General features: G+C 48.1%; 1 protein-coding gene across 1 annotated transcript; it reads left to right on the top strand.

Moving 5' to 3' along the window:
- The first annotated feature begins 1,953 nt into the window (after positions 1 to 1,953).
- Positions 1,954 to 25,098, top strand: LOC139606882 (uncharacterized). Its single transcript, XM_071459285.1, has 14 exons — positions 1,954 to 3,235; positions 3,332 to 3,472; positions 4,904 to 5,245; positions 5,374 to 5,493; positions 5,995 to 6,099; positions 7,883 to 7,945; positions 8,054 to 8,155; positions 14,700 to 15,038; positions 15,429 to 15,536; positions 19,799 to 20,128; positions 20,475 to 20,795; positions 21,827 to 22,150; positions 22,497 to 22,820; positions 23,307 to 25,098. Exons 2-14 carry the CDS (start codon positions 3,427 to 3,429, stop codon positions 23,375 to 23,377), a joined length of 2,595 nt encoding a protein of 864 aa, XP_071315386.1. The 5' UTR covers positions 1,954 to 3,235; positions 3,332 to 3,426; the 3' UTR covers positions 23,378 to 25,098.
- The last annotated feature ends 354 nt before the right edge of the window (positions 25,099 to 25,452 follow it).

The following is a 25,452-nucleotide window of genomic DNA, read 5'->3' as shown; positions in this document are numbered from 1 at the left end:
CAGGTGTTGGTGAAGAACATGTGTCTCTGAGTTCCAGCCTTCAGCCACAGCTCATCGTCATCATGGAGGTGAAGTTAGACTCTGGACGTGTTTGGTGTCCGTCAGTGATTCTGAGCTCCAGGTTCTCTTCAAGTGACATCACCTGTGTGTAAGCTGAGCACTTTAAAGTTTTTATGAACAGCTGTGAAAGCGACTGATGGAGTTTGTCCTTTCAGCTGCAGGAAGACGTCAAACGTTGATTAAATATTAGAGAATCACTCAACCTGTTTGTCTCAGGTCTTTTCTTCAGCAGAGTCTTCAGGTGAGACAAACACACCTGACGCAGGAAGCAGCAACATGACGCTCAGCCTGATGAGGGAACATCGTGTTCGCTCTGAAAAGAGTTTTAAAAGTTAAAGTGACTGATGCTGATCTGAGTCGTGGTCATTCGTGCGCTGCAGCCGCCACAGAAACAGGAAGTCACCGTCTGTGTTTCAAAGTTAAACTGAAGGTTTGTCAGCTTGTCTGAAGTGTTTTCCTGGAGCAGACTGATGAGTTCAGCCTGGTTCTGGTCTCAGATCCAGGGAATCTGTCACAGAGCAGCTCTGCAGACAGATCTCTGATCATCACCTTCATCATCATCATCACTGAGCTCAATCAAAGTTTCGACCGTTGAGCTGAAATGACACGAACCTGTCAGGTTTCTGACAGCTCTGGTTTTGGCTGCACACAGTTAATGTGTTCTTGTTGTGTGGTGTTGATAAAGTGTGGTTGTCAGAAGGTGAATGACAGGTGGGTGCAGTCGATGGTCAGACAGGTGAACCTGAGGGAAACGTCTGTGAACAAGAACAAACTATTTTCCTGCTTCAGGCAAAATCCAGACCATGTTTCACCAGGACTCAGTTTTATTTCTGAGTGAAGATTGTTTCATTCAAACTGAGGAACAACAGCTTTTTGATCTGAAGAAAGAAGCGTCCAGTTAAACCTGGTCACAGTCACGATGTCCGTCCTGTCTCACAGACTACCTGCGTTTTACCTGATGGTCCATGATGAACTTTGACCTCCGGTCATTCAGCAGCGTGTTGGTGGAGGTGTTGTTGATGGACTCACTCTCTTTGTTCTCAGTGTGTCTCCATGTCGGCTGCCGGCTGTCTGCTGACTGAGGATCAGCTCCTGTGCTCCATCTGTCTGGAAGTCCTCACTCTTCCAGTCACGTCTCCGTGTGGACACAACTTCTGTAAAGGCTGCATCACACACCACTGGGACGTTAGCGTCTTGTGCCAGTGTCCCCTGTTTAAAGAGCGTTTTGACAGGAGACCAGATCTGCGGATCAATCCCTTCATCTCTGAGACGGCGGCTCGGTTCAGGAGCTGTTCTGCATCTGCATGCTCTGCTCTCTGTTAGACCACAGGGCTCATGTCTTTGTTCCCCTGAAAGAAGAGTGTGGAAGAAGGAAGGCCCTGCTGGGGAGGACAGAGGGTAAGATTTATCTGATGATCCAGGAGAGGCGACTGAGGATCCAGGAAAAGACACTCTCAGCTAAACTCAACAGAGAAGCTGCAGACAGAGGGACGGCAGCAAGCCTTCAGGTCCTCACTGATCTGATGCAGTTTCTTGAAAGAGGTCAAGAGAAACAGGCTGAAGGCTTCATCACAGAGCTGGAGCAGGAGGTCTCTGAGCTGATGAGGAGAAGCACTGAGGTGGAGCAGCTCTGGCGCTCTGAAGACCACTTTAACGTCCTCCACAACTTCTGGTCCCTGAACGTTCCTCCATCCATGAAGGACTGGACCGGGGTGGGCGTCCATCAGCCGGCGTATGAGGAGCTGGTGAGGAGAGCTGTGGTGGGAGCTGTGGAGGAGCTGCAGGAGACATTCAGGAAGGAGAAGAAGAAGCTTCTGGAGGCCGAGCTGAAGAGGGTCCAGCAGGACGAAGTGGACGTGACTCTGGACCCTCAAACAGCAGCAGGACCCTGGCTCATCCTGTCTGACGATGGCAAACGCCTCAGCGTGGCTGATGTGAAGAAGACGCTCCCAGACCAAGCAGAGAGGTTTATCCTGGCAGTGGAGTCTTCGGGAAGCAGGGTTCCTCCTCAGGGAGGTTTTACTACGAGGTCCAGGTGAAGGGGGCGATGAAGTGGGACGTGGGGGTGGTCAAAGAGTCCGTCAACAGGAAGGAGAAAGTCACCAAGAGCTGGGGAGCGGCCACTGGATCCTGAGTCTGAGGAAGGGAAAGGAGTCCAGAGCTCGTGGCAGCCGTGATGTTCCTCTCAGTCTGACGTGGCCTCACAGAGTCGGGGTCTGTGGACGATGAGGAGGGTCTGGGCTCCTTTATGATGCGGATGCTGCAGATCTGCTCGTCTCCTGCAGCGACTGCCACTTCACTGAGAGGCTCTTTAACCCGGTCGAGCCGTTTGAACTCTGCCCCTCTGATCCTTTCTCCTGTCGATCACATTGATCAGATCTGATCGCCTGATCACTTTCACAGTTTGTTCCTGTTCCTGAGCTGCACAGGTCCCACTCACACAGCGACAGACACATGATGCACACACGTCAGGACGTCGGACACAATCTGACGACACACACAGACCTCTGTTCATCAGGGTCTGAGTGGGAAGTGAAGCCCCGCCCACCAGCACGTTTCTGAACACAGGATTGGACGCTGCTGTCCAGATGATTGACAGGTTTTTAAAAGAGTGGACAAAAACCTACATCTGAACAACTGATATTTCCTGATGTGTGTGAACGCAGCATGAAGCAGGTCAGATGTTTGGAGGATGATCGTCAGTGTTTAACGTGTAATCTTCTGAAAAGTGATCCAGAGGGTTATTGATGAATGAATGATTGATGATGATGTGATCGGCTCCAGTTTTACAGCTCTGACCAAGAGTCACCACACTGAGGACAATCAGGAGTAAATACACACAAAGTGTGTGTTCTGTGAGAATGTTGTATCCCTGTGAGCATGAGAAGTGTTGGTCTGTAACACAACTCTAACTTCCTGTTGGTCTTTATTTCAAATGAGCGGCTGAAGTTTGAGGCTCGATCCAGAACTGATGGAATCCTGGTCTGAGCTCCACATCCAGAAATACACATTTCTTCTTTAATCTGTGCAGATTTATAGCAACAGTTTCATCACAACTAAACACTGTCTGCATGATGTCACTTCATAAATCCTCTCCTGTTGATTAAAGCACTGAAGATGAATTTTCTCCACTGAACCCGAGAATAAACAGGAAAAACCTCCACATCAGGAAACTGTAAATGTCTGAAGATCATTTATTCTGATCTCTTCATTGTTTCATCTGCTCATTATTCTAATGGATCAACCGACGTGTTGCTCGGTGTGTTCACAGACTTCCGGTTGAAATCGAAAGTAAACTGCAGCTGCTGCGTCGAAGGAGGTAAAGCTGTTCAGTCTGTTCAGGAAGAAGCGGATTTAACGAGACTGATGAAGATGAAGATGAAGATGATGGTGACTGTGATCCTCCTGTATGGTAAGATACACACACACACGGACACACAGAGACACACACGGAGACACACACGAACACACATACACACACACATACACACACGGACACACACACACACACGGAGACACACACGGACACACACGCACACACGGACACACACACACTCACACACACGGAGACACACACACACACACACACACACACACACACACTCACACACTCACACACACACACACACACACACACACTCACACACACACACACACACACACACACACTCACACACACACACACACTCACACACACTCACACACACACACACACACTCACACACACACACACACACACTCACACACACACACACACACGCACACACACACACACGGACACACACACACACACTCACACACACACACACGGACACACACACACACACTCACACACACACACACGGACACACACACACACACTCACACACACACCGACCCGCTCTCCTTCTCTGAACTCCTGGATTTGGTTTTTAAACAAAGTTCCTGAAGTTAGAAACAGAAGTTTTCAGAAACTTTCTGGGTCATTAGTTTATAATTAGTTTGTAATTAGTTTGTAATTAGTTTGTAATTAGTTTGTGATTAGTTTGTAGTTAGTTTGTAGTTTGTCCGTCGCCATCTTGGTTTTTGAACCAGAAGAAACCATATTTGGAGGAGAAGGTGGAGCTGAGGAGGAGTGAGGGGCGGAGCTGACCTGCTCTGTCCTCTGTCCTGATTGTCAGGTTCAGTCTGTCAATCACACGGTAGCCCCGCCCTCATGCGTCCCCTGCTTTATGGTCTATTTCCTCTAAATGGATCATAATTTAAAATGAACCTCATGTTGTGTTGAAGACTTGAAACCAGAGACTGAGACAGAAACTCATCAGGAAACGTTTCCTGAGGGAATAAATCAGAGAGAAGTGGAGACATTTTCACAGAGACGTCAACACAATCAGACTCTGTTTCCAACCAGTGGCGTCGCCCCCTGATGGTCGGTAGAGAGACGCAGCTTTAAGGCTCTTCAGGAGTCTACGTCCAGGTTCATCATCAGGCTGAGAGCTGCCATGATGCTCTTTAGAAAGTGAGTTATTCATCACAGGACATCAGTCAGAGTTTGACTTATCATGAGGTGTTTTACTTCTGCTTTACTTCTTCTGGTCATTTTTGATGAAGCAGTTTGGTCCCTCTGGGTTATAGTGCAGTGTTATCTACAGACCCCCCCCTCCTGAACCCCCCCTGAACCTGCGCCTGTGGTCAGTAACAAACCTCCCTCTGAGAGTCAGTAGATGAGGAGGAGGAGGCTGAGAGCTGTGACCTGGGTCCTGAAGGTGTTTGTGCAGCAGCAGTGAGTCCAGTCACAAACCGGATCAGACCGGTCTCTGTCTCAGCTGAGGACGGAGGAGTGATGTTGTGTCTGTGTCCTCAGTTTCCCAGCATGCCTCAGCCGTGGAGCTGTATGAGGGGACAGACTTTGTCCTGCTGGCCTGTCAGTTTCCCGCCTTTAGCCTGTTGGAGCCCTCGGTGGTGTGGAGCCGCTCCGACCTCAGACCTTCAACCGTCCACCAGCGTCAGCTGGACGGGGACCAGCTCAAAGACCAGAACCAGCGCTACAGCGGCCGGACGTCGATGAGGACGGACGCTCTGGAGACCGGAGACCTCAGCCTCACTCTGAGAGAACCTACCACCAGGGACAGCAGCACCTACACCTGCAGCCTCAGAGAGGGGGGGCTAGAAGTGAGCCGAGGAGAAGTACCACTGCAGGTCAAAGGTCAGTAGATACAGGTCAGAGGTCAGAGGTCATGGCCTCTGCTCGTTGTGATTGTTTTCATTTTCTTAGTTTATTGGATTTTATTAGTTTATTGTTGTATTTCATGTTGTTGTTTGTGTGGACTACAGAGCCTCCAGACTGGAGCTGGATTCTCGTAGCCGTCCTGGTTCTGCTGGTTCTGCTGGTTCTGCTGGCTGTTGTTGTTGTCGTCTGTGTCACACTGAGAAAAGAGAAGAAGAACATGGAAGGTATGGTGTGTGTGTGTGTGTGTGTGTGTGTGTGTGTGTGTGTGTGTGTGTGTCTGTGTGTGTGTGTGTGTGTGTGTGTGTGTGTGAGAACATCAACATGAACACTCCTCAGATCTGTGTCGGCTCTGGACTCTGGGTTTGTAGCAGCTGCTCAGAAACAGAAACAGGTCCCTGATCCTGACTTGGCCCTTTGCTGTGTGGCCCCTCAGCTGGAGGTCTGGGGACCTGAGTGTGTGTCCTCCTTTAACCCCTGTTGTGTTAGAACAGGGTTTACACCTGTGATGTTTGACTTCAGTAACCAGCTCTGAGAAACTCTGATCATCCTCCACACTGACCTCAGGTCAGCACAGGTTGGACTTCCTGCAGAGGTCAGAGGTCAGAGGTCAGAGCAGAGGTGGACTCAGTTTGTTGTGAATTGATCAGAAATGTGTTGTTTTAAAGTTTCACTTTGTTGTGTTTATTTTTGTTTATTTGTTGTCTTGTTGTTTGTGTTGCCCACAGCCCCTCCCCCACTCTGGCCCTGGACTCTCACTGCCGTCCTGTTTCTCCTGACGTCTGTTACTGTCTGTGGAGTCAGTGTGTATCAAGGGATGAAGAGCACCGAGGGTAAGTGTGTGTGTGTGTGTGTGTGTGTGTGTGTGTGTGTGTGTGTGAGTGTGTGTGTGTGTGAGTGTGTGTGTGTGTCAGTGCCGCAGGAGGCGTCATTAATAGATCAAATTTAAATCCATCACTGTTCAGACAGGTTCAGCTTCATTCTGTCTCTCTCTCTGTCAGACAAACAGTTCTCTCTCTCCCTCTCCCTCTCTCTCTCCCTCTCTCCTTTTCTCTCTCTCTTTCAGACAGACAGACAGGTCTCTCTCTCTCTCTCTGTCAGTCAGACAGACAGTCAGACAGACAGGTCTCTCTCTCTCTCTCTCTCTCTCTCTGTCAGTCAGACAGTCAGACAGACAGGTCTCTCTCTCTCTCTCTGTCAGTCAGTCAGACAGACAGGTCTCTCTCTCTCTCTCTCTCTCTCTCTCTCTCTCTCTCTCTCTCTCTGTCAGACAGACAGACAGTCAGACAGACAGTCAGACAGACAGGTCTCTCTCTCTCTCTCTCTCTCTCTCTCTCTCTCTCTCTCTCTCTCTCTCTCTGTCAGTCAGACAGTCAGACAGACAGGTCTCTCTCTCTCTCTCTGTCAGACAGACAGGTCTCTCTCTCTCTGTCAGACAGACAGTCAGACAGACAGGTCTCTCTCTCTCTCTCTCTCTCTCTGTCAGACAGACAGGTCTCTCTCTCTCTCTCTCTCTCTCTGTCAGACAGACAGGCAGTCAGACAGGTCTCTCTCTCTCTCTCTCTCTCTCTCTCAGTCAGACAGACAGTCAGACAGACAGGTCTCTCCTGTGTGGAGGATCCATGATAATCAGACGTCTTCGTCAGGAACAGTTGGAGAACGTGTCAGAGAACTGTTCCGTCACAGTGAGAAACAGGAAGTGTGTTTTCTTCATTTCTCTGGTGGAACCGATGACGTCAGAGCTGATCCATCTAAAAACGCTGGGCTTCATGACCCGCCCCCTTCGATCAATAATCACATGATCAATTTGACTGACGGAATCTGTTTCTTCACACCTCTCAAGACTCAGGTCAGAGGTCAGAGGTCAGAGGTCAGACTCTCCTCATCACTGGACTTTGTTTATTTGTTGTCTTGTTGTTGTTTGTGTTGCCCACAGCCCCTCCCCCACTCTGGCCCTGGACTCTCACTGCCGTCCTGTTTCTCCTGACGTCTGTTACTGTCTGTGGAGTCAGTGTGTATCAAGGGATGAAGAACATAGAGGGTAAGTGTGTGTGTGTGTGTGTGTGAGTGTGTGTGTGTGTGTGTGTGTGTGTGTGCACCCCCCCCCCCCCCCCCCCCCTCCCACACACACACAATCATCCATTTGTATGGACCATAAATAATGAAGGCTAATGAAACAAAGACATCAGGAGAACATCATCAGACAGTAACACAGTAACAGTAACATTATTACTGCTTTACCAACTTTAATCCCCTTTACTGCTGTTACTGGGGAAAATAATTATGTTACAGGAATTCATTACTGAGTAACACGTTATTGCCCAACACCATGGTGTATCTGACACCTGGGGAGCTGCTTACCCTCTGAACGGGGGGGTTTCCTGTTCACTGCACAGTCTCACTGTTCTCTCCAACCTGGTCGATTTCAGGGGAAGTTTCACAATATTGAACAATGTTATCACAGATTTTCCTCAGATACTGCAGGCCAAGGTCAGAGGTCAGAGCAGGAGACTCAGGTCAGAGATCAAAGGTCAGAGAAGGAGTCTGAGGAAATGTGTTGTTTTAAAGTTCTCTTGTAATATTTGAATCTCATGTTGTTGTTTGTGTCGACTACAGAACGACTACGACAAAGTCGTATGAGCCACAAGAAGTTTCTGTCTGACTTACTGAAATCAAGAGGTATGTAGTGTGTGTGTGTGAGTGTGTGTGTGTGTGTGTGTGTGTGTGTGTTGATCATAGAGTTTCATTCATATTTGAATCTCATGTTGTTGTTTGTGTCGACTACAGGTCCTCTTCTAGTCGCGGTCAAGGTTCTCACAGCTGTCCTGGTTCTGCTGGTTGTTGTTGTTCTCAGTGTCGTCATGGACAACGAGATTAAGAGCAAAGAAGGTGTGTGTGTGTGTGTGTGTGTGTGTGTGAACTTGTCCTCCATCAACATGGACCTCAGTCAGATCTGTGTCAGCTCTGGACCACACTGTTGAGCTAAAGGTCAAAGGTCAACGTCATGATGACCTCACAAAACATGGTTTTGGCCTTATGAGCACAATAACTCCTCAAGCAGTATGTACAGCTCTGATGTTTGACCTTTGACCTGAGCGTCAGTGAACACAGCAGCTGATTCAGCATCAATAAAAGCTGCAGGTGGAAGACCAGACTCCTGTGTGAAGACACCAGGTGGTAGGAGAGACTGCACCAGGGGCCACAGGAGTACGGTGGCCCTGAGAGCCCAAAATACTGCCACTTAGAAAACACATGCAAACAGACTGAACACAAACAAATTGAGAAACACCTTCCTCAGTCTGACAACACTGGAGCTGTGAACACTGACAACACAAAGGAAGTGTCTCCAGGGGACACTGAACGTGAGGAGCAGGTGTTGTCACTGATTTGTGACCTGAAGTTAAAAACACTGAACAACAGGTGCAGCTCAGTTCTTATCTCACCATTGTCACTGTCTGGTCCGTGACCGGACCTCTGGCTGCTCCACTGAAACAAACCACTTTTAAATCAGTCAACGACACTATGGGCAAAATTACTGTTGTGATAGTTGTCCGACAATGTCACCTAGGTTTTGATGAGCCTAGGGACTCTCAGGCTAAGTAAATCTCTTAAATTAGGTTCACAAGGGAGATGGGAGAGCAGTGTGTGGCGACCCAAGCACAGAAACCTGAGCAATTAATCAGAGAAAAAACAATTGATTTTTTCCAGCGACTCAATACTAAAAACAGTTATGACATAAAATGTCAGATAAAAGTAATAAAATGGAAGAAATAAAAATATCTAAAACAAGGGTCACACAAATGCGAGTTGGGTCAGGGTACCGCACAGTCCAGTGCTTGCTGAAATGTTGCGCAGTTCCACCGACTAACCCACAGCTGACCGGTGAACCGTCCCCTGCAGCGCGTGGCTCCCTCCGGCCATGACTCCCTGTTGGCGAGAGGACTAGGCAGTGTGCCGCTCACAAAAACACGGCCGAGTACTTTTTACAGTTCACACCACTGCTGCTAAACTTCTGCTGTAGCTCAAGCACTTCCGGCTAGTCCGCCACTAGGCACGTCTGTTCTATCAAAGAACAGCGGATACTCACTCGTCCGGGCTGAGGCTCCAGCCTCCACCCAGTAACCAAAGAATCTGGCCGTAGATACAACAGATGGCTCCTTCTCTGTCTGCGTCTCACAGTTCTCTGGTGAACAAACAGCAGCTCGGTCACAGAAGCAGCACTCCCTGCCGTTCTCAGCCCACGCTGGTGTCTGGCGTCCTCACGGTATTACAACCACCTGAGGGTCCACTTCCTAGTTGCCCAATTGGCTCCTCCGGTATCTCCCCCCAAGCAATTGTCCAGTCTATTGCACTTAAGTCCGGTAGTTGCACACTATGACAGAAAACAAATCTCCAACACAAAATACACAAAATCAGGATCCAAAACTGTAAACAATCTCAAGACCAAAACACAGCAATTTATAAATATACATGCAACACAGTTAAAGCCAAATAATCAAAATTAACAACACAGCTACTATTAAATAAACATGCAAACATCAAATCAAAAATATTCTGCCATGTGACATTCCCCCCTACTTTAATGGTGGAAGTCACTGACATCGAGTCCTCATCTGGCCGATAACAGGTGGGCGGTTGCCCCAGGTCTTGTTGAGTGGACCGCCTAAGTTCCCCTACTGCATCTGCTTGCTGTGTGTTCAGTTACAGGGGCAATACTGAGTTTTAATGTATTCCAAAGTAAAACCTTCACCCAATCCCCTGTCTTTGGCTGCACCTTATACACCAACCAAGTGCCACCCACCTGTTCCAACACAACATGGAGCCCTGGGCTTCAGCCCGGATGTAGCTTACCTTGGCCCTGCCTGTTCCTGTCTTTCATCCATAACCAAAGGCAAGGTGTGAGCTTTAGAGTCATAGGCCTCTTTATTGAGGCTGGCAGCTTTGGCCATGTGCTTTCCAGCCAGCCCATAGGCAAAGGAAAGTTTTTGATGGTGGTCCCTCACCCAACCCCCCAGATCACAACGTGGCTGCTGAGGGCCTACACCTAGTCCCACAACTACTGGATGCCTCAGGTTTTGACCAAACATAAGAAATGAGGGGGCATACCCTGTAGCACTGTGGGCTGTATTGTTATAAGCCCATGATAACTCTGGGAGGTATTCTGGCCAGCAATGTTGTTCCCTTGCTTGTAGGGAGCGGAGCATTTTAAGGAGGGTCTGATTCATACGCTCCACAGTACCATTGCTGGTGGGGTGGTAAGGGGTCGTCCTGCTCTTAGTTATGCCATAACACTCACATAACTAGCATTAACGCCTCAAAATTAGCCCCTCGGTCTGAATGTAACCTGGCCGGGCAGCCAAAGGTCTGGATTACATGTGACCACAAAGCCTGGACTGTTGTTTGAGCTGTCTGATCTTTAGTGGGGACTGCCCAGGCATAACATATGAACAGATCTGTCATAACCAAGATGTTTTGGTATCTATCAGTGGGTCTACCAAGTCAAAGTAAGTCTAAGCCTATGGCTTCAAGGGGTATGGCACTGTAATAGGATGTAGTGGGGCCCTAGGCTCAACCCTATTCCTCAGGCTACAAGCGATGCAACCCAGGTGGAACTGATGCACCTCTCTCTCCATACTGGGCGAGTAGAAGAATTGGCGTATCCCGGACAGGGTCCTCTCGACTCGTCTGCAAACTTCAGGAGCTTGACAGACTGATGGCTGGAGGTGCAGGTGTTGGTGTACAGGGAGAAGAGCAGAGGAGAAAGAACGCAGCCTTGTGGGGATCCAGTGCTGATGGTCTGGGAGTCAGACACATGCTTTCCTAGCTTCACGTGCTGCCTCCTGTTAGACAGTAAGTCGGTGATCCACCTGCAGGTGGAGTCAGGCACGCTCAGCTGGGAGAGCTTGTCCTGCAGCAGAGCCGGGATGATGGTGTTGAAGGCAGAGCTGAAGTCCACAAACAGGATCCTGGCGTAGGTCCCTGAGGAGTCCAGGTGCTGGAGGATGAAGTGGAGAGCCATGTTGACGGCGTCATCTACAGACCTGTTGGCTCTGTAGGCGAACTGCAGGGGGTTCAGGAGTGGGTCAGTGATGGATTTGAGGTGGGACAGGACAAGGCGCTCAAATGATTTCATGACCACAGAGGTCAGGGCAATGGGTCTGTCATCATTTAGTCCTGTGGGCCTTGGTTTTTTTGGGGACAGGGATGATGGTGGAGGATTTGAAGCAGGCTGGCACGTGGCAGGTCTCCAGTGAGGTGTTGAAGATGTCCGTGAACACCGGAGACAGCTGATCAGCACAGTGCTTCAGGGATGATGGAGAGACAGAGTCAGGACCGGCTGCTTTGCGGGGGTTCTGCTTCTTAAAAAGCCTGTTGACATCTCTCTCCAGGATAGAGAGAGACGTTCCTTTGGTAGGGGAGGAGGGGGGTTCTGATGTGGCTAGTTGTGGAGGTGCCAGGGTCCCTGCTAAAGTGGGGGAGGAGAAGCTGGTGGTCTGGAGGTGGTGGCTGGACTCGCGGGGGTTGGTGTCAGGCCTGTCCCATTGTCTTTCAAAGCGGCAGTAGAACTCATTCAGATTGTTGGCCAGATGGAAGTCGTTAATGGAATGGGGGGGTTCAGGTTTGTAGTTTGTGATCTGTCTGAGCCCTTTCCAGACAGAAGCAGAGTCATTGGCTGAGAACTGGAGCTGAGTACAGACGTTTAGTTTCTCTCACTGCCTTACTAAACCTGTACTTGGACTCTTTAAACCTGTCCCTGTCCCCACTCCTGAAAGCTTCCTCCTTTTGCCTCCTGAGCTGACTGAGCTTAGCTGTGAACCAGGGTTTGTCATTGTTATAACTCACCCTGGTACGTGATGGGATACAGCAGTCCTCACAGAAGCTGATGTATGACGTCACAGCCTCTGTGAACTCATCCAGACTGTTGGAAGCAGTCCTGAACACTTCCCAGTTAGTGCAGTCCAAACATGCCCGCAGTTCCTCTATGGCTTCACTGCTCCACTGCTTCGATGTCCTCACAACAGGTTTACACAGTTTTAGTTTCTGCCTGTATGTGGGAATCAGGTGGACCATGACATGGTCAGAGTGGCCCAGTGCAGCCCGGGGGACGGCGGGATAAGCACCACTGATTGTGGGGTAACAGTGATCCAGAGTGTTCCCCTCTCTGGTCGGGCAGTATTTGGGCAGTTCGTGGCTGAGGTTACCTTTGTTAAAGTCACCAAGGACAATAACTACGGAGTCCGGGTTGATCCGCTCCACACACAGTATCTGCTGTGGCCTGTGGGGGGATGTCAACACCGACCAGGATGAATGAGGTGAACTCATGGGGGGAGTAGAAGGGCCTGCAGTTTATGATGAAAGTTTCCAGGTCAGGAGAACAGTGCTGCAGGATCACTGTCACGTCTCTGCACCAGCCACTGTTAGCATAAAAACAGATTCCTCCACCTTTCGTTTTGCCGGACAGCTCTGTGTCGCGATCCGCTCTGAAGAGTTGGAAGCCGGCCAGCTCCAGCGCAGAGTTCAGAATCAATCCACACAGCCACGTCTCCGTGAAGTACAGGACGGAAGATGAAGAAAAGTCTCTGTTCTTCTGCACCAGCAGCTGAAGTTCATCCAGTTTGTTGGGCAGTGAACGCACCTTGGAGAGAAAGATACCTGGGAGCAGTGTGTGGAGTCCACGCCGGCGGAGATGCACAAACGCACCGGCACGTTTTCCTCTCCTCCAGCGTTTCACTGCGAGAGCAACGGTCAGTGCACCTTTAACCAAAATGTCCAATAATTCCACAGGTGAGGCGAGAAAGGTGGGAAAAATCCTCTGGAGCTGTTTCTCTGATGTTAATGAGCTCTTCTCTGGTGAAAGAGCTCCGGAAACCAAAGCAGAAACTGAAGTTATAAAGAAAATAAGGCAAAAGAGTGTGCACCAACACACCGAGGCAGCCATCCGCGGCGCCATGGCAACAGATTTCAAAAGTCCAAATACTGCAAGTGGGAGGAGATATCAGGTGAGTATATTATGATGTCATCCAAATATACTAGGAGAGAGTCAGCTATCTGGCCACTCAAACACTGCTATATCAACCGCTGAAATGTTTGCAGGGGCATTACAAAGCCCAAAAGGCATGAGTTCAAACTTGAACAGTCCCAAAGGGGTGGTGAACACAGTCTTCTCTCGATCCCTAGGATCCATCTCCACCTGCCAGTACCCGCTGGCAAGATCGAGAGTTGAGAACCACTCTGCTTTAGTCAGGCAGGTCAGAGTCTCATCAATCCTAGGGAGAGGAAAAGCATCCTTGTGAGTAACAACATTGGGATTCCTATAATCCACACGAGTGCCAACTACCATCCTTCTTTTTCACCAGGACTATGGGAGCTGCCCAGGGACTACAACTTTCCCGAATGACACCCTTCTCCGACATGTCTGCCAGCAGTCTTTATCCCCTTATACATTAATGGTAGCAATGGTCAATACCTCTCCTTCATGGGAGCTGCATCTCCAGTGTGGATGCGGTGTTGGACCAGATCTGTCCTGCCGAAGTCCTCTTCATAAGCAGCAAACACCTTTGTCCACCTCTTCAGCAAAGCCTGAAGCTCCCTCTGCTGCTGCTGAGTTAAATTTGCGCAACTCATTAGTTTGCTCACCTCCTCATTGGGACTCTCCTCTTCCCCTGGATCTGAGATCTCCACCACGCCCACTTCAACGACATCATCAGGGCCCATGGTGAGACTCCTTGGACATCTGACTCCTCCGCCTGATATAGCCAGCTCAGCTTTTGGTAGCATTCTATTGAAACTGTATCGGGGTGAGGGTTACAAACTCTGACAGGGACCCCCCCCTTTACCACAGAAAGGGTCCTAGCCACAGCTCAGGTTGCTGCTTCTGGCAAGGCCTCCAGTAATGCCAAGTAGTCTGCCCCACCAGGTCCCATGCGAGCCTGGCCCCACACTAGGAGCTCACTGTTTGTGGTGCTTGAACCCCTCACCGGCTGGCGGACGGATGTAGCCTAGGAACCCAACTTCCTTCCAGGCCTGCCGGGACTTCCACTCCTGAGGAGAAGAATGTGGCTTCTCACCATTATAAACAGCATCCCAACATGCACCAATGACATTCATTCCCACATTTAGAGGGTGGGTGGGACTGTCATCTTTCACCACCACAACTCCTTTTTCTGGTATCTTAATCCCTTCAACATCATAATCCATGATGGTACCCGAATAGGGTATGCTGAGGCCGTTTGCCGCTTTTAGGGTAAACACCAAGGGGGCGCCACCTTTTTTGACTTGTGAGAAGTATGTATCTATCACCTTTTGTTGTACTAATCTGACTTGGGAGCCTGTATCTGTGACAAGACGTCTGTCCCCGGGGGTCATGGGACCTGCAGTTCACTCTGTGGACACCAGGATGTCACTGATGATGTCACTGTCTCTGTGTCCTCAGTTTCTCAGCATGGAGACACTGTGGAGGTCTACGGGGGGAGGGAGTCGGTCCTGCTGCCCTGTGAGGACTCTCGTGTACCTCTGGACCCCACAGTGACGTGGAGCCGCGACGATCTCAGTCTCTCAACTGTCCACCAGAGACACGAGCGAGGTGATGACCTCAGAGACCAGAACCAGGTTTACAGCAGCCGAACCTCGATGAGGACTGACGCTCTGACCACTGGAGACCTCAGCCTCACTCTGAGAAAACTCCACCTCTCTGACAGCGGCAACTACACCTGCACCATCACAGCGTTTGGAAATGAGCGGAGACTGAGAGACATACAGCTGCAGGTCAAAGGTCAGCCACAAACTCTAACATATACAGTGAGGACAGGTCAGAGGTCAGAGCTGAAGATACAGGTCAGATACAGTGCTGCACTATTCACATAATTGATTGACTGACTGACTGACTGATTTATTATTAACTGATTGGTTGGTTGATTGATTGATTGATGATTGATTGATTGATTGATAAAATATAAGTTAGAACGTAGATTGGGGGGACTGTATTTCTCTCCAGCCAATCAGTAGTGATCGTCGTATCCATCCTGATGACATCAATTAAACAGGGAAACACCTGTGAATGAGCATTAGACCTGATCTGAATTAACAGGGGTTCAGGAGCAGGGTCACAGGGGTCATGTAAAGGTCATGTTGTTGTTGTTGATGATGTTTATCTTGTCCACAGAACCGTTCTCTGGCCTGGTTGAATTCTGGGTTCTCCTGGTTCTCCTGGTTGTTTCCTGTGGTGTCATTATGGTTCTGCAAGGATTAATGAGAAGATTCATCATCACAAGTATGTGTGTGTGTGTGTGAGTGTTTGGATGGATGTGGATGGATGGATGTGGCTTTATTGTCACTGTAACAGTACAAGTACAATTGCAGCGAAATTACAACAATCACCCCGTCAACACATAACATAACAGGATGACTGTAGCAAAAAGGGGGGGGGGGGGGGGGGGGAGAGAAACATGTGGAGAGGAGAGGAGAAAAAAAAGAAATAAACCCAAACTATACTCCTGAGGGGGTACAGTGTGGATTTGGTAAAAAAAACCTCGGCAACATAAGCATATATAAGCACATTTTACAACATATCGACGCAAACAACTTGCTCCAGGGGAGGGGGAAAGGGGGAGGAGGTGGTTCCAGTACAGACAGGCAGCCAGCCTTAGCCGCTGCCATTGAGGCGCCGCCGTCGGACCCCGCCTGCCACACTGGATGGGAGGAAGCAGCAAAGGCGTGGGATGGGGTTTGGGGATGGGGTGTGTGTTGCATATGTACATGTGAGGAGTGCCGTGAATGTGTGTGTGTGTGCATAGGCCTGGAGAGTCGCTTCGTCTAGTTCACGATCAGAGCCTCAGTTCGCAGGGTGTCATCGCGATAACACAGCAAGTTGCCATGGAGACATCCTTGATCGGGTCCCAGATGGAGTCAACAATCAACAGGTGTCCGTGGAGGAAAGGAGGGAGGGGTAGGAGTAGAAGCGTCTCACTGCAGTGATCTCGTGGGGGAGTTGTTCCAGCACCGGCCTTGGCCTAGGCTGGTGCTGCGGGGGCCAGAATGCAGATTAGATTATGATTGTTTGGGTTGGGGCGAGCAGTCGTATTTCAATAGACACGGCTTACTCTGTTAGTCCATTCTGGTCATCTTCATCCATTCTCCTTTTCAAAGCTGCAAGCTTCTCCAAGATGTGACCCATGTTGCGATTTATGACCACAGTCTGAGCGTTAACAGCTCTGTCTATTGCCACAGACAGGGTGTTGACAGCTCCTTCCAAGGTGGTTCCCAAGTTGCGGTTCACAATCACAGTCTGAGTGCTTACAGCTTTACTCACACCATCAATTATGTCGGGCAGCGTGGGGAGTTGGACTGCTGTCACCCATCACAATTCCGAATATGTAGAGATCTTCGATGTCCTCAACGGAAAGAATCGCCAGGCACACGACCCTCCACTGCTCCCAGGAGTCCCTCATGTAGCCAGCGGCGTACGTTCCGCCAGGGCAGACAGGTTCCCCCGAACCCGGGCTTCTCGTCGAGAAGATCCTGTCAATTGCGTTGAGAGACCAGTTGACCAATTCCATGATTTAAGATTTAGAGAGCAGTGCGGAGAGAGGCTTCCAAGGTTTAGACAAGACAGGACGAGACGTGAGATGCAAAGCAGGGAAAAAAAAGGGAGAGGAGAGAGGGGGAAGATGCGTCCGCCTTCGTTGAGAGCCGGAAGATTTGTGAGTGTGTGTGTGTGTGTTCTACAGCACTGACAGTAAAGTGAAACTACTGCAGTCCATCACTTCCTGGTCCTTGACCAATGACAGTGAGGCTACATTTTCAGGTTAAAGTCACAGGTAACAGCCTCTCACTTCACTGAGCTGTGTGACATCATCCAGGACGACCAGTGACTGCTGAGCGTTGATGGTGGAGGCCGTCAGACTGTTCCACCATCAAACTGTGGTCAGACTGAGGTTCTCCTGTGAATCCAGCCTCTGGTTCACTTTGATCCCTCTCAGATCACCAAGGTGCTGGTCTCACTCTGCAGGAAGCTGTAGACCTCAGACCTCAGAGCAGACCTTTCAGACAGAAGCGTGTCACCTTCCAGAGGTGGGCGGAGCCTCGGTGAAGACCGGTCTGACCGTCCTGGGACCAGGTGAACAGGTTCACATCATTAAAAGCTGGACCAGTGGCGTCCACACAGACTGAGGACACTCTGCACATTCAGCACCGTCTCCTGTTAAACTTCATGTCTCACTGACGTCTTGGACAAAGTCTTCTACCTGTAACGTCCACGTGGACGTGCAGGAGGACGCCGGCGTCTCACCCTCACTGCTGTCCGTCACAGGCTGCTGCTGCGTGTGACACAGTGACTTCATGAGTTTACATCTGTCAGTGTTTATTGGTCCAGAGCAGACTATGCTGCTCCCATATGGTTTCTCTTCTGTCAACTCAGATACAAATAAACTCAGCTCCTGTTGTTTCCCCTCGTCTGTTTTGGTTCAGCTGCCCCCCCCCCCCCGACATTATTTATCTAAAGCAGAGATCAAACAGCTCATCAATCCACTCATCAATAATCAGAAAGACAACTTTCATGTGCACCACAGGTCAGAGGTGTGTTTCACATGCAGAGCATCAGTCCTGTGTCTGTATCAGGTTTTTCTGCACTGCTCATCTGTACAGAGTCGTGGGGGCTGGAGCCAACCCCAGCCCCCACAGGGCGAGGGTGGTGTACAACCTGGACAGTTCTCCAGTCTGTCACATGTAGAGACGGACAACCACACACTCACATTCACACTTAGGGGCAATTTAGACACGAGGAGCAGGAGTCAGCCGGGCTGCTGCCGTGACACAAGGACCAAGCGCCCTGGACCACCAACTCAGGAACAAGGGAGATGCTGAGCGGGACCCCCGACGCTGAAACAGGTGACGCGTCAGCCAGCGTGGTCGGTGGCGAGTCGTGGTTACTGGGCAGCTGGAGCTGTGACTTGAGCTGGAAACTGGAGACCTGGAGCTGAGGCTGCTTGGAGGACCGGTGTCTCTGTGACCTTCGTCTCTTTCCAGGGGCTCCCAGGAAAGGCTAGGTGAGTTCCCCAGAAAGGAGACAGCTCAGGGTCCTCCAGGTCTGAATCCGTCAGGGGGTTGGCTAATGTGCAGAGAGGCCTGGAGACTGTGGACTTACTGCTCGGTGACCAGAAGGCTGACTGGAGGCTGGCTGAAGTTAAGGAGTCTGGGGTGCAGGCTGAAAGCTAGTAGGCCTGATGCTAGATGACTGGGGTACAGGGTGGAGGCTGGGACCCCAGGGCGGAGGTGCAGGGCTAAAAAATCAGCTCCACTGGTTGTGAGCCACTCGCTTGGCAGAATCAGGGTCCTGCTTCCAAATGGTGACAGTAATTTAAGGAAATCAGGGTCTTCATGCAAAATAGTGTCCTTTGAAACATTGAAGTCCTCCCAGGTAAAAGGCAAATAAAAAATTTGTCTGCTGGCTCCATATTGGTCAGTTGGTTCAGTCTTGTTTGAGTTGAGGACCCAAACGCAGACAATGCAGGAGAAGGTGGAAAAAGGTATTTTAGTGACAAAAAGTTAACTTACAAAAACCAGAGAAAATGCACAGAACTCAAAATCCAAAAAAGTGGAGAACAGGAAAACAACTGGGAACACTGGAGCGAAACAGGAGCAACAAGAGCACAAGACTGAAACAGAACAAGGCAAAGACAGAGACTTAAAGACACAATCAACCATGAGGGAAACAGGACAGAGACAGGAAGTAACTAAACTTTAGACACACAAGGGAAGATCCTCCAAAATAAAACAGGAAATAAGCAAAAAGTCCAACTCAAGAGTCCAAACATAAAGTGTCCCTCAGGACAAACCCTGACCCTGAAGGTCCAGACCTGACAGACAGAAAGCAGCAGCTCCACCATGAGCAGCAGAGACAGCAGCTTCAACAGTCTGCTCTCCGTCTGTCTGCTGAGCGTCCTGTCCTCACTGAGGACTTTCTGTCCAACACTCAGACACTCAGCCTGTTACTCTGAGGACAAACGTCTTCATACAACACTTTGATGTCAGTGATGGAGACGTAGCAGCTCACTGTCTGTCTGTCTGCTCCCAGTGGCTGATGGGATGTTGGTCCTGTAGTCTTGCTGTGAGCCCCAGAGTTGAACTTTGACCTGATCAACGTTATTGATCCAGAGCAGCTTTGACAGAGATGCAGAGATGAGCTGAGTGGATCCTGTGGCTTCACTCATGTTGACAACAAACTGTGAGACTGTGATGTGAGGAGTGTTTGTGTGTCTGTGTTGTGCTCTGATGTTGAACATGTGTGTGAAATGTTGTGGAGCTGAGGTTCATCTCCAGACTGAGAGGAGACGATCACAGCACCATCCAGACTCTGATCCTCTCCAACACCTTCAACACCTGCTTTTAGTTTCTAGATTTCTGTCCCTGTTACCTTCTGGTCTGATCTGGTTCTGTCCTTCAGGTTTCTCTACAACTTTGTGATCCTTCAATAAAGACATTAAAACCTGCTGCTGCTGTCTGAACAGCTGATCATCTGGTTTGTTGTCCTCTCAGGCCAACAGGTGGAGGTGGAGGTGGAATCAGGGGCGGAGTCTGTCCAGCTGCCCTTCGTGACCACAGCTGACCTGTCTGGAGACGTCAGAGTGGAGTGGATGGACAGAGACAACATGAAGGTCCATGTGTATCAGAACGGTTCTGACAGACCTGAAGACCAGGACCAGGTTTACAGAGACCGAACAGAGATGAAGGAAGACCTGCTGAGAACTGGAGACCTCAGTCTGACCCTGAAACACCTCAGAGTCAGAGACAGAGGAGGCTACACCTGCAGAGTCTACAAGGACGGAAACTTCCTGAGAGAGAAAAGGGTGTTTCTCAGGGTCAAAGGTCAGTGTTGTTTGTTTGTCTCTGGTTGTTTGTTTGTCAACAGACATGTTTGGATTTGAAATCTTCTTCTCTTCAGTTTTGGTCCATAAATGTAAATGTGAGAAAGAAAAGCAACAGACAGCAGGTCCAGACTGAGAGGAGACGATCACAGCACCATCCAGACTCTGATCCTCTCCAACACCTTCAACACCTGCTTTTAGTTTCTAGATTTCTGTCCCTGTTACCTTCTGGTCTGATCTGGTTCTGTCCTTCAGGTTTCTCTACAACTTTGTGATCCTTCAGTAAAGAGATTAAAACCTGCTGCTGCTGTCTGAACAGCTGATCATCTGGTTTGTTGTCCTCTCAGGCCAACAGGTGGAGGTGGAGGAGGAGGAGTCTGTCCAGCTGCCCTTCGTGACCACAGCTGACCTGTCTGGAGACGTCAGAGTGGAGTGGATTGACAGTGACGACAGGAAGGTCCATGTGAATCAGAACGGTTCTGACAGACCTGAAGACCAGGACCAGGTTTACAGAGACCGAACAGAGATGAAGGAAGACCTGCTGAGAACTGGAGACCTCAGTCTGACCCTGAAACACCTCACAGTCAGAGACACGAGAAGATATACCTGCATAGTCTACAAGGACGGAAACTTACTGAGATGGAAAACAGTGACTCTCAAGGTCAAAGGTCAGTGTTGTTTATTTTTCTCTGGTTGTTTGTTTGTCTCTAGTTGTTTGTCTCTGGTTGTTTATCTGTCTCTGGTTGTTTGTTTGTCTCTCTTTATTTGACTCTGGTTGTTTGTTTGTCTCTGGTTGTTTGTTTGTCTCTGTTTATTTGTCTCTGTTTTTTTTATTTGCCTCACGTTGTCTGTGTCTGGTTGTTTATTTGTCTCCTTTTGTTTATTTGTCTCTAGTTGTTGTCTGAGGTTGTTTATTTGTTTGTCTCTAGTTGTTTGTTTGGCTCTGGTTGTTTGTTTGTTTGTTTCCGGTTGTTTATTTGTCTCCTTTTGTTTGTTTGTCTCTGGTTGTTTGTTTGTTTCTTGTTGTTTGTTTGTCTCTGGTTGTTTGTTTTTCTCTTGCAGTTTATTTGTCTCTGGTTCTTTGGTTGTTTGTTTGTCTCTGGTTGTTTGTTTGTTTCCGGTTGTTTATTTGTCTCCTTTTGTTTGTTTGTCTCTGGTTGTTTGTTTGTTTCTTGTTGTTTGTTTGTCTCTGGTTGTTTGTTTTTCTCTTGCAGTTTATTTGTCTCTGGTTCTTTGGTTGTTTGTTTGTCTCTGGTTGTTTGTTTGTCTCCGGTTGTTTATTTGTCTCTGGTTGTTTGTTTTTCTCTGGTTGTTTATTTGTATCTAGTTGTTTGTTTGTTTTTCTCTGGTTGTTTGTTTTTCTCTGGTTGTTTATTTGTATCTAGTTGTTTGTTTGTTTGTCTCTGGTTGTTTTTTCGTTTCTGGTTATTTGTTTGTCTGTTTATTTGTCTCTGGTTGTTTGTTTGTTTCTCGTTGTTTATTTGTCTCTGGTTGTTTGTTTGTCTCTGGTTGTTTGTTTATCTCTGGTTATTTCTTTGTCTCTTCTTGTTTGTCTCTTTTTGTTTGTTTCTGGTTGTTTATTTGTCTCTTTTTGTTTGTTTGTCTCCGCTTGTTTATTTCTGGTTGTTTATATGTCTCTTTTAGTTTTTTTTCACTGGTTGTTTGTTTGTCTCTAGTTATTTGTTTGTTGTCCTCTCAGGCAAACAGGTGGAGGTGGAATCAGGGGCGGAGTCTGTCCAGCTGCCCTTCAAGACCACACCTCACCTGTCTGGAGACGTCAGAGTGGAGTGGACGGACAGAGACAACAGGAGGGTCCATGTGAATCAGAACGGTTCTGACAGACCTGAAGACCAGGACCAGGTTTACAGAGACCGAACAGAGATGAAGGAAGACCTGCTGAGAACTGGAGACCTCAGTCTGACCCTGAAACACCTCAGAGTCAGAGACACAGGAAGATACACCTGCGGAGTCTACAAGGACGGAAACTTACTGAGAGGGAAAACAGTGACTCTCAAGGTCAAAGGTCAGTGTTGTTTATTTGTCTCTGGTTGTTTGTTTGTCAACAGACATGTTTGGATTTGAAATCTTCTTCTCTTCAGTTTTGGTCCATAAATGTAAATGTGAGAAAGAAAAGCAACAGACAGCAGGTCCAGACTGAGAGGAGACGATCACAGCACCATCCAGACTCTGATCCTCTCCAACACCTTCAACACCTGCTTTTAGTTTCTAGATTTCTGTCCCTGTTACCTTCTGGTCTGATCTGGTTCTGTCCTTCAGGTTTCTCTACAACTTTGTGATGCTTCAATAAAGAGATTAAAACCTGCTGCTGCTGTCTGAACAGCTGATCATCTGGTTTGTTGTCCTCTCAGGCAAACAGGTGGAGGTGGAGGAGGAGGAGGAGGAGTCTGTCCAGCTGCCCTTCAAGACCACACCTCACCTGTCTGGAGACGTCAGAGTGGAGTGGGGCAACAGTTACAGGAAGGTCCATGTGTATCAGAACGGTTCTGACAGACCTGAAGACCAGGACCAGGTTTACAGAGACCGAACAGAGATGAAGGAAGACCTGCTGAGAACTGGAGACCTCAGTCTGACCCTGAAACACCTCAGAGTCAGAGACACAGGAGGATACACCTGCAGAGTCTACAAGGACGGAAACTTAATCAGAGGGAAAAGAGTGACTCTCAAGGTCAAAGGTCAGTGTTATTGCCTCTGGTTGTTTGTTTGTCTCTGGTTGTTTGTTTGTTTCTTGTTGTTTATTTGTCTCTGGTTGTTTGTTTGTCTCTGGTTGTTTGTTTGTTTCTTGTTGTTTATGTGTCTCTGGTTGTTTGTTCGTTTCTTGTTGTTTATTTGTCTCTGGTTGTTTGTTTATCTCTGGTTGTTTGTTTATCTCTGGTTATTTCTTTGTCTCTTTTTGTTTGTCTTTGGTTGTTTGTTTGTCTCTGGTTGTTTGTTTATCTCTGGTTGTTTCTTTGTCTCTTTTTGTTTGTTTTAGGTTGTTTGTTTGTCTCTTTTTGTTTGTCTGTAGTGTTTGTTTGTCTCCGCTTGTTTATTTGTCTCTCGTTGTTTGTTTCTGGTTGTTTATTTGTCTCTTTTTGTTTTTTTTCACTGGTTGTTTATTTGTCTCTGGTTGTTTGTCTCTGGTTGTTTGTCTGTCTCACTGTCTTCTGTCTCCCCTGCAGAGAGACGTCAGGACAGAAACAGAAGCAGCTCCATTGATCCAACTCCTCTGATGGCTGATCAATCAGTTTGATTGGTCTGTTGATCTTTGATCATCGATACAATCTGACTTTGGACCAGAGAGAAAACGGAGGTGGAGGAGCCGATGGACGATGGATGAAGACAGGAGGACACTCTGAGTCCTACTGACTCAGTCACAGTCTGCAGACTCACTATTGATCAGTATTGATCAGTATTGATCAGTATTGATGCCACACTCTCATGTGTCACTGCAGCCACATGAAGCCTTCAGACTGTTAGTGGAACCAGATGTGGTGACTGAGGTTTGTCTTCATCACTCTGGAGTTTCAGCTCAACCGTCCATGATGTCAAATCACTACAGACTGAAACTGGACTTTTCTTTGGCTGCAGCTCAGTGTAAAGTCAGCACCACCTCCACCTGCTCCACCTCTTCCTCCGACTGCAGCACTGTGTGGACCTTGTGTTTATCTTGTGCGTCTGTGATTTGTCTCATTGTTCTTCTCCTCTCTGTTGACCAGGTTTCTTTCCTGCAGAGTTTCTGCTGCTGTTCACTTCCTGTTTAACTCTCTGTCAGTTTGTGGGTTATTTTTCATTTTGTCAGTTTCCTGTTTCACCTCTGGATGTTTGTCCTTGTGCTGTGACTCATGATCTGGACTCTCAGGTATTTTCAGCTGCAACCATCAGTCAGCTGATGGATGTGAATTGTTTCATATTCAAAGTAAAAGGATCAAACATCTCTGGTTCCAGCTCCTCAAATGTCAGGAATTACAGTTTTTCTTTGTCACACATGAAAAAAAACAGAATTTTTTGACTGTTGGTCGAACTAAACAAGACATTGAAGAAATGATAACATGTCTTTTGAGAAAACCATTGATCGAGAAAATAATCAGCAGATTAAACTTATCATTAGTTGACATGATCAGAACAGAGGTCACGTCTTTTTTGTTCTCAACAAACATGGAGTTTGTGTTTGTGTGAGGTGAATATTGTTTTCACACATCAGCTGTCTGCTGGGAGTCAGTCCAGACTGAAATATCTCAACAATTATTGGATGAATTTTCTCCACATTTGGTTCAGACGTTCACGTCCCCTCAGGACGAATCCTCATGATTTATGGGATCCTCAGATTTTTACTTCAGCGCCACCTGCAGGTCAAAGTCAGACGTGTCCGTGGGTCCAGGTCACGTCAGGATCCCCTCAGCACAGCAACAGCAGACGCTGCCATGAGATTCCTGCAGTCGGCCATTTTCCATCAGGTGTTTGTTTTTTTGTCCATTGTTCCATGTTGTTGTTTGATGATATGAATGATTCTGTTTCATATTTTATTAAAAACAAACTGACACTGAATTCTCACTTCTGTCTTGTTTTTATTCTCACCTGCTCGTGAATTTTCTGTTCTTTGATTTTTGACATGTAGTATTAAAATATTATTGTTTCCTTTGTCATAAAAATGTCATGGTATCGTAAGAAAAATAAACGATAGTTTAGTGTCATAAAAAATGTCGTCTAGTATGTGATGGTATAACACGTCAGTTACAAATGAATAAAAATGATATATTATGATAAAAAAATGTCGTGTACAGTAAGTGCACAAATTTCATGGTATAGTGAGAAATAAAAATGTCATTTATTTCTGTGTAAAACCAAAAGTAGGATCTAAAAGAGGCTGAAAATCTGAGCAGAGCTGAAGGTAAAAGTCCAGCTGACTCGTCCTTTTCCTTCCTGGTCTCCATGACAACTGTGTCATTAAACCATGTCAATAATTAATGTGGACTTTTGTTCATGGATGAAGTTTTCTCTTGAAACCACTTTCTCACACACACACACACACACACACACAGTTTTTACATGTGACGACAGAGAGGGAGTGTGTGTGGTAGAGCGAGGTAGAGCTGCAGGAAGTGGTCGTCGACGAGCCGAGGAGCTGCAGCTTCACACCAGTCAGTGAGTACAAACTGGGAGAAGTGGGAGCGTCTCAGTTCGCAGCAGGTCAGGTGGTGTCTCCTCAGTCATTGGACATGAAGCAGGTCGTCCTCAGTCTGTCCTCACTGAGTCCAACATGGAGCCGGAGTCAGGACGTTGTTCTGAACTGGTCCATGGACGAGATCCCTCTGATCACACCTGGCT

Source organism: Trachinotus anak, unplaced genomic scaffold (genome assembly GCF_046630095.1).
Source record: "Trachinotus anak isolate AG129_WGS33_773 ecotype Australia unplaced genomic scaffold, CSIRO_AGI_Tana_v1 ptg000023l, whole genome shotgun sequence".
Taxonomy (NCBI): Eukaryota; Metazoa; Chordata; class Actinopteri; order Carangiformes; family Carangidae; genus Trachinotus; species Trachinotus anak.
Note: the sequence above shows the minus strand (reverse complement) of the source record. Positions and strands in the feature narration are given on the sequence as shown.

Excerpts from the sequence above, each read along its gene's own strand:
- LOC139606882 (XM_071459285.1), top strand. The coding sequence starts at position 3,427 with ATGAAGATGAAGATGAAGATGATGGTGACTGTGATCCTCCTGTATG. Across the intron at positions 5,246-5,373 it reads AGTACCACTGCAGGTCAAAG|AGCCTCCAGACTGGAGCTGG; the intron begins GTCAGTAGATAC and ends TGTGGACTACAG. Across the intron at positions 15,537-19,798 it reads GAGAAGATTCATCATCACAA|GCCAACAGGTGGAGGTGGAG; the intron begins GTATGTGTGTGT and ends TTGTCCTCTCAG.